The following is an 8,911-nucleotide window of genomic DNA, read 5'->3' as shown; positions in this document are numbered from 1 at the left end:
GACCTCGGGCTGCTGCTCTGCCTGTAACCCCCCTCTCTGGAGTGATGCTCAGAATGCATGGTCCTGCAGCCTCCAAAGTGCCAGCAAAGAGCTGCAGGTGGGGTACAGGGGCTCTGCACAGCTCACAGAGCAGCCCTGTGCTGCAGGAATGAGCTTTGAGGGGTCAGAGAGGATTTAACCTCTGAAGTTGGGGGTTTTCACTAGCAATGATTTGAGCTTCGAAAGCAGGAGAGCACACAAGGAAAAGAACCAGCTGAGCCCTGCTGCACAGCAGGGGTTCAGAACCTCTCTGCAAAGTCCGTCCTTTACTGCTCAGCCTTAATGCAAAGCATAACCTCTAGCAGTGTTTGCTGCAGTTAGCGTTGTTGACAAGCAGTCTTTCAATACAGACCTTGTGTCTTAATTAAATGGAATTTGTTTCAGCAAATAATGCTTGTCAGAAGCACTTCTTTTTGCCGTAGGACTCTTACAAAGATGCCATCAGACATTTCGATAATCAGCCATCTGTGTCTCGGCGTTCTGATGGCTCCATGTGAAGGCAGACTTGTTCTTGCCAGGACAAATTTGTAATTATGAATGACAGAGGAACAGCAGAGTCATTGGAATGGAGCGCCGTGCCCCAGGACAGCAGCAGCTCACCCCTCCCACCCCTCAGTGCCCCAAACCCACTGCACCCCACACAACTGAGCCTCACTTTAAGAAGCCATTGAGCACAGACTGCAAAAAGGGGGTGGTCTGCAGTCACCAACCACCCCAAAAGGATAAACCAGACAACATCAGCACAAGTTTGTAAAGTTTTACTGTGAGATAGGCAGGAAAAAAAAAGGAGCATTTACAGTGTTTCCAGAGAAAGCACTTTGTGGGATTGGCTTTCACCCCTCTCACACACCAGGTGCTGCTGCAATGTAAATACAAATGCATTCCACCTGTGCTGCCTGGTGGGGCAGTGGGTGGGAGCTGCCTTTATATTCCCAGTGCTGCCTTCAGAGCAGTGCTCATAGGACACTGAGGAGCTTGGCAGGAAATTCACAAAACACCAAGGCTAAACTCAGGTATTTGTCTATTTAAATACAAATTAATGTTGCTCTTTGCTCTTCTGTATTTAAGTCTTGACAAAAGCATTTGGTTTTTGTTGCTTTCTTAGTTAATGATAAGAGTTCATTAGTTTCCATGTATTCAGTGGTTTTTTTGTGGCCTCAGGGGAGGAATAGCAAGTTTTTTGCTGCAGGCCTGCCCTCTTCCTGGGGCTCCTACCTGCTTGGGCTGTCCTTTCTGGCCGAGCTGTGGGGATGGGGCAGTGGTTGCTGTTGGAGGGCTCAAAGCCTCCCAGCAAGGAGCTCAGGTCTGGTGCTGTGCTGTAGGGATGCAATAATGACTCTTCCCATGTGTGTAATTAAGGGTATCAAGACTTCGTGTTTTTTTTTTTTTAAAATCATAGTGTGCTGTCTTAAGTTCTGCTAAAACAGGAGTGCAGGAGTTGCTGCTTTTCCTTTAAACATAAATAATCACAACAACCTCTTCTCCTCCTCCCTTCCTCTTCTCCTCCTTCCCCATTTGATGCACCGATACACTCTGGGTTCTGGCAGTGCTGTGCTGGTTTTGCTGGCCAAAAAAATGGCAGCGCACGATGTTGGTCTGTGTTTCTTCGATGGTTTGGTAGAGCTGTGCTTTCTGCTGGCTTTCCAATGCTGTATTTTGAAGTAAATCTCTTGGAGGCTATGTAGGAGTAAGACCAGAGTGCAGTGCAGTGCTGCGTGTACAGCACCTGTTATTGCAGGCATCAGGCTCTGGGATGCAGCTGTGTTCAAAGGGATCATGGTTGAAAGTATGAAGGGACAGGTGTTTTTTCTTTTAATTACAAAATTACTGGCACCTGCCTTCCTGCTCTGCTGCCCTTTCACTGTTTGGAAAGAAAAAAACAACTTTTTTCCTTCTCTCTCCTGTTCTTCTCTCTTTTTTTCCCCCGTTTTTGCCATGCTCTTTGCCTTGCAACTACAAGCACATGGAAAATATGAAAATAAGAATTGCTTAGTGCCATGATTTAACAGAGGGTTGTTAGGATAGTATGGTCAGGTTGTGGTTGGACTTGATGATTTCTAAAGTCTCTTCCAACCTGAGCAATTCTATGATTCTATGACCCATACTCCTCCGTATTTCCCAGGCTTTAAGACATAAGAATGGTGACAGCCCTTAGTTTATCTTTGCTTTCTGTGCCACTAGCAAGAGCTTTCATCCCATCTTAAGAAGTATATTTCTTCTTACAATGGACAAATAAAAATACTTAAAACAAAGGAAAGCAGTGCTGCTCTATCAGCCAGTCATGCCTGGGAGGACTGAAGGCACCCAAGGGCCTTACAGTGAGGCATGCAGGAGCACTGAAGGGCTTTGGGCATCAGTGTGGCCATGCAGTGACTGGGTAGGGTCAGGTCCATGGCAGTTCTGTGCTGCTCCTGTCCCACATGGGCTGTTAGTCCCATCTGTTCACACTGGTACCTGAAGCAGTGGCTTTGCATTCTGGGGATGTTTCCATGTGTAAATAGAGGTAAAATGGCCTGCCTGTCGAGCTGCTGCTTTCAGGGTGGTGTGAAGCATGCTTTCTATTTTGTTCATTCAACAAACCAACCCCTTGGTGACAGCAGGTTGGAAATGAGCTACACCTCAGTGTCTGTGTGCTCTTGGAGCAGACTGGAACGGTTGGTCCTTGCTTCCCCAACTGGCTGGGAGCTCATCCCATGCTCAGTGCCAGACACAGCTGCAGCACCACTTTAGTAGGAACACAAGAGCTTTCCTGGTCTCCAGGGAGAGAGATTTCCCTGCTTCCAAGTGTTTGGGGGATGCATTCAAAAAAAAGCAAGTGCAAAGCAGTGAGTCAGGCAATAAAGGTGACGTCAGATGTAATCCAGAATGGAAGCTGCATGCTGGCTACTTGCCTTGCAGGATAATCTTTGCTCATAGAAGCAGATATATTAGATATTAGGAGAAATGTTCTCTCCAAAGAGCAGTCATGCACTGGCACAGGCTCCCTGGGGGAGTTGCAGAAAAGGGCAGATATTGCACTGAGGGATGTGGTTCAGTGGTGTGGTGGTGATTTACTGGTGGTCAGACTAGTTGAACTTAGTGGTCCTTCCAACCATAGCGATCCCAGGATTCTATGATTCCCCCCACATTTTTTTCTAAGGGGGAAATGCACCAAGCATGCAGTGGTGATTTATAGGACCACAGTCAGTTACGGACTGCCCTGGGGACAAGTGGGTCAATCCCAGTCCCAGGGGCTCAACAAAGAGCAAAGAACTGTCATGTGAGTCACTCTGTGGAAACTCGCTTGGAATAATGCCCTGAATGGGCAAATATACAGGTAACACATCATGCCAGCATTGCACTGCTGGTGAACAGCCAGGCTGTGTGCTTGTGTTCACTTCTAGGTCTTCCCAGCCCCAGGTCCTGCTGTATCTGATTCGTTGACCTGCTGTAAGGTCAGGTGAGGAATTGGCTGTCTTCTCCTCACAGAGCAGAGTGCTCGGCCTCTCGATCTGCTTCACACAGAGCCAAGCACGCTGCTGGGCACTGCAGTAATTAAGACATAATCATGGTATTAATCAAGTAAATAAGTACATGTTGACAGGTCATCAGGACCGCTGTGTCTCATGTCAGAGTTGTTTGTGGGGTCAGCACGGCCCAATGGCCAAATCCCTTCTGCTGTTGGGTAGCTCAGCGTGGCCGGGACTCTCTTGGCTGAGCAGCTCAGCACTCAGCAGGTCTCCAGTTGACACTGAGCCCATAGCAATGCCAACTCTGCCCACTGAAACCTCTTGGAATTGTTACTTCATGTGGTGGTGAAGAAAAAAATGACTTGATGTGCTAAATGATGACAAAAGGTTGCTTACTGTCAGCTTTCGTCTTAAGGCACTTGTGACTTTTCTCTCCAGGTGATAACATCGCATGTGGGCAGTTTCAAAACAGACACTGGGCTGCATAGGTAGAGAGGTTAAGTAAAAATTCTTGGTTAAGAAATTGCAACGTTGAGGGAAATACTCAGGGAAGGCAGTATTTGCACTGTAGTTACATTATAGTATTTGCAATATACTGCTATTAAACCTCAGCACTGATTGGAAAACGCATCTGATCTTGGGACCAGAGACAACCAGGGATGTTTTTTTTTTTTTTCTGTGATCCTGTGTCAGAATACCCAACTTGTATAGAAGAACTAAACTGTTGTTACTTCAATTAACTTTCAATTAATCACAGTGATTAATTAAGTCAATTTATTAGGTAGGGATTGTTAATTGGTGGAGCGCACAGAGTGGGAAAGAAAGGGCAGAGAAGGCAGTGCAGCCTCCTTCTGGCAGAGCTGGAAGGCAAAAAAAAAAAAAAAGACGACTTAAACACTTTCTGAGTATATATAAAATTTCTGTGTCGTAACAAAAAAATAAAATCCGAGTAACAAATGTGCAGCACTTTAATGTCAGAACTGACCGTCATTGGAGCTGTTCACAAGTAGTGTTGGACAATCTAAGTTGTACTTCATTTTCTAAGTATGATATATAACCATTAGGATAATTTAGAAAACACATCACCAGAACTTGGGCTGAGGGGGAAGGAAGGGAACATCTTTGGAAGGTCCAGGTGGGAGTTTTCAAGTGAACGCTATTCCAATACTTTGCGACAAACAGGGAGGAGTGAGGTCTGTTACACATCTTTCACAGCCTATATATAAACCAGCCTCAAGAGTATTTACCTGAACAGATATTTACAGGTTGTATTTTTTTTTTTCCTTTTAAGTATTCTTAAAAAAAGTAATATTTGATCTATGACACAATGGACGCCTCTACAGGGAAACATAGGCATAACAAAATATTCGAGAAGTCATAAAAGAGAACACGAGAGCAGTGTTTGGCCTCAGTAAAACACACTTAGGATGACTGCGATGTATGGATACAGCTTTGCTCAAGAAAGGAGTTGTGCATATTTAAAGATACTTACAAAGCTGGTCTCCTCCTTTTCTTGACATGGGTATGTTTCCTAACCAGATGAGTAGAAAATCATGGACACCATGCATTGCTAAGGGAAGGCTATGCCAATCTCTCTTATATGCTGCGATGAGGGGATAGTCTCTTCTAACCCCTATGGCTCATCAGTGACAATACATGTAGGTTTAAGCCTATGAGTGTTGAAGGGCAATTTAAAGGACGCCGTGTTGAATGAATTCATAGGATTCATCTCCTCTTCTTTGTCTGTCTGAGCAGATTTCTATACGCTTTCTATAGAACCGAAATGGTTTAAATTACTTCAGGTCTACAGCCATGCTGAAATGCTTCTCTTTTGGTTACAGTTGAACACTTAAAGCACAGATTACCATTGCATCCTTTTTGCTCGCTCACTTTAAGCCCCTCTGTGTGCACTGTGAAATGGTTGACTTTAAGCACCTCCGTTGGAAAATAATTACTGCGCCTCTAAATATCTCTGGGTGTGTGTGCAGTGCTTGCTTCCATACACCTCTGGGCAATCAGGTCATCCTCAAAAGGAGCTGGGTCTCCCAAAAGGACAGTGCGTGGCTCTGATGCAGCAGATATTTACCTGTGGGGCAGAGCTTGCCCCCACACCAAGGCCACATTTCAAAGCAGTGCTGGGATCCAACTGCTCGTGGCTGGCTGTGCACAGTGGCTGTGGTGCTCCCATGGCTTTGCACCATTTGTGAGCCAGAGCTGCTCCTGCCCTGATTACTTCACAGTAATGAATATAGAAAATTACAAAAAGCAACTAGAAAAGTTTTTATGTCTTACTGAATGGATCTGTATTTTTATGGGATCTGAAGTGGAATTTCTTGATGCCAGCTGTTGCATTCTTGGGTAATTCTGCTGGTTTTACATGAACTTCTTTGCTCATAACTAAAAGGCAATTGACTATAAACGAGCATACTGGAAATGGGGAGGAAGAAAACAAAGAATGGTTTGCCAGAATGTCTGAAAAGAAACAGGCAAGCAAAGGCTACAACTAGAAAACGAGTTTTCTGCTTAAAATATCCTCTCTCATTGTAGTTATTTTATGAAGAGCCTAGCAACTTCAGCACTACTAAATATTTGATGAGAGCAACCAGCAACTTCCAGAAGTGCTGCTGCCTCCTACGGGACTGACTATGATTGATTCTCTGCCCACTGAAGAGCAGATTTTGCATCCTGTGCCCAAGCTGACCATGCTCACAAGATGCTTAAGGACTAACACCTCCATTTTCTCTCTTTCTCTCTCTCTAACAAAATCTGACCCCTCCCAGTCCTTTCTGGCTTTTATGCACTCTAATGGCCTAGATATTTCATGCTGAATTTCTCCTATGCAATCTTATACGTATGTGTTAGAAGAGGCAGGGCTCGTAACATTGCTTTCAGTAGTACCAGGAGCAAAATGAAGCACCAAAGACAGCAAGCTGACAGTTACTATTTCTGTTGTGCCTCTTTCTGAAACCACATCCATGAATCCTCCCAAAGCCAACCTGCAGAGAAAATGGATCGGTTTTCATTAAATCTCTCTCCCAGGTCTCTGAGGTTTGAAAACTGCTCTCTGGTGGTTAACTTCCTTTGTCATCGTGTATTTTAGATGCAGACAGTGGGCAGGGCAGCTGGCGTGGTGGTGGGGGGGGAGAGAACGGGTGGTGTGAATATAACAAAAGGCCCTTCAGTATGCAAACTCAAAATCGGTTTTGTTCTACAGAGTCACTAGGTTTTGTGGCTTACGTGGTAGCTCAGTGGAGATATTTGCTTCCCAGCATTTTCTCATAACTGCAACTCATACCCCCAAATAAAAAAATATCCCTTCAAAACCACTTCCTATTAGCAGAGCATACCTTGTATTATAAAACTTGCAAGTAGACCAGCGTTGTACCATGAAGCCTATACAGAGTTGGTTTGTTTTTTCTTTTTTTCTTTTTTTCTCCCAGTGTAAAAATATACAATGCTACTGCTCACTTGTTGCAGCATAAAGGTCCAACTGGTACTGTCTGCCAAAGGCTCTGCTGCTGCTGCCCCTTCATACCTCCCCAACCCAGACCACTGTGTTACCCCTCCTTATACCCGAAACCTCACAGCGTAACGTGTTTTGCCTCCCATTTATAACAAACAATGAATCTTTCGCTGGTGTGATGAGATACTGTCCAAACAACCCACTGTCTTTCATAATTCTGTTGTAGCTGCTCCAGGGCCAGTCTTTGGATGTGATAGGGTCCTTTAAATTCTTCAGTACATTCATTTTCCCTGTTGACAGCTCTACGAAAAGCACATCTGTTTGCAAATGTGAAGTCGCATATATATAGTACTGATTGCCTTCGGTGAAAGAGGGTTGAAATGTCAGATCGGATACGTGTATGTTTGTCTGTAAGTCGTAAATCAACTTGATTTCCCCCTGCACGGTCACAGTCTGGACCTGGATCCTGCCTCCATCCCCATCCGCGCTGACCAAGAAGCGCCCATCCGGTGAGATGTGCGGTGTGCCCAGCACGGCACCGTTGGTGCCAATGACAGCATCGCTGACGCTGTCGATGAGGAGCTGTGGGGCAGCAGCCCCCTGCTGGTCCCTGCACTGCACCAGGAAGTACCCCCCCAGGTGGGTGTAGGCCATGGTCTGCGGTGCACAGCTGTAATTCCTGAAGCTGATGGTCTTGATGTGGGTCACTGTTTCCAGGTCGATCTTGTGGACGGCGGGTTTTGATTTGTTATAAATGAAGCCAAACCTGAAAGAGAAAACATGACACTGAAGTCATCTCCAGAAACTCTGGGATAAGCTTGGAGGAAGAGGGAAGGCAGCAAAACTGGGAGTTTCTGCACTCTTTATTCTGTGTGCAATAATGCTGTCTGGCTTCAGCAAGAAATCTCTCCTGTTTCAGTACTCCTAAATGTGCTGCAAGGAGGAATTCAGCTACAATTAGCAACCTGATGCTGGAAGCTTGAGTGTGTGCTTGGCTAATGTTCTCCAATTCCACATCTCAGTAACAATGACATCAGAGCTTGGGGTACTCTGTAGGCAGGCACTAACAAGCTAAGCATTCAATCTGTTTCAGATTCAATCTGTTTCTCTGGGTGGAGAGCAGCTCTGACCTCTGCATGTAACTACTGAGTGACCCAACGTGCCCAGCCCTGCGTCCCAAACTGGAGCATCAGAGGGCAGAGCAGGTTATCCCAGCAACCTGGAAGGTAGGAGCACAACGAGCAAAGGTGGGCTGAAGAAAAGTGGCTTTGTTTTCTTACTCCAGAGAGGGCCGACAACAGTGAGCAGAGAATTAATGTTAGATGGATGTTGCAGCAAAGCTGACCTTTGCTGAAAACAAAAAAAAAAAATAAGTCAGGAAAAGCCAGGAAAGGTTTCAGCTTAATTTGAGCAGAGCCCATGGAAGCAGCCTGTTTGTGTTCCCCTGGATTCACAGGTCACTGGTACTGACTTGAAAAAGAAACTAATTTTACACTGAATCTCTTTTTGTCCATTCAGTGCAGAGGGAAGGAAATGAAGCGAGCACTTGGTTTTGCATCTTTTTCCTGAAAGATGTAAAACTGCTTTTCGGAACACGGAGGACTGTGCTTGCATGCAGATAATAGATATTTTGCTTAAAACACTGCATTTATTTTTTTATCCTTAATCCATCTGTCAATGAGATGCTCAGCCATGATTTCACATCGAAGGACTGAGCCAATGCAGTGTATGATCCCATGAAAATCACTGGGCTAAGCCTCTCATTTTTCCATTATGCTCACATCCATTAGTGACTTCACAAAATACTTGCAGTAGAGATTCGCAGTGCAGTGTGTGTGGGGAAATTGGATGTGGCACTTATGCTTCCCTTGAATGAATGCATTTTAAGTACACTTTTAAAAGATGCTTTTCCTTACTGTGTTCTTTCCTTGAGACTTGTTCAATTCTTGGCCAAATGCCT

The 8,911-nt window shown here is 45.1% G+C and overlaps 1 protein-coding gene across 4 annotated transcripts in view; it reads right to left on the bottom strand.

Moving 5' to 3' along the window:
• Positions 1–4,278: 4,278 nt before the first annotated feature.
• FSTL4 (follistatin like 4) overlaps positions 4,279–8,911 on the bottom strand; it is a 195,438-nt gene continuing 190,805 nt past the window's right edge. For all 4 annotated transcript variants that reach the window (XM_090150865.1, XM_031598441.2, XM_090150866.1 and 1 more), the window contains one exon: positions 4,279–7,717. In XM_090150865.1, the coding sequence (XP_090006991.1) occupies positions 7,018–7,717 (700 nt within the window). In that variant the 3' untranslated portion in view covers positions 4,279–7,017. The remainder of the gene's footprint in view (positions 7,718–8,911) is intronic.

Source organism: Phasianus colchicus, chromosome 15 (assembly GCF_987193195.1).
Source record: "Phasianus colchicus chromosome 15, bPhaCol1.hap1.1, whole genome shotgun sequence".
Lineage (NCBI taxonomy): Eukaryota > Metazoa > Chordata > Aves > Galliformes > Phasianidae > Phasianus > Phasianus colchicus.
This window is presented reverse-complemented; position numbering and strand designations above follow the sequence as displayed.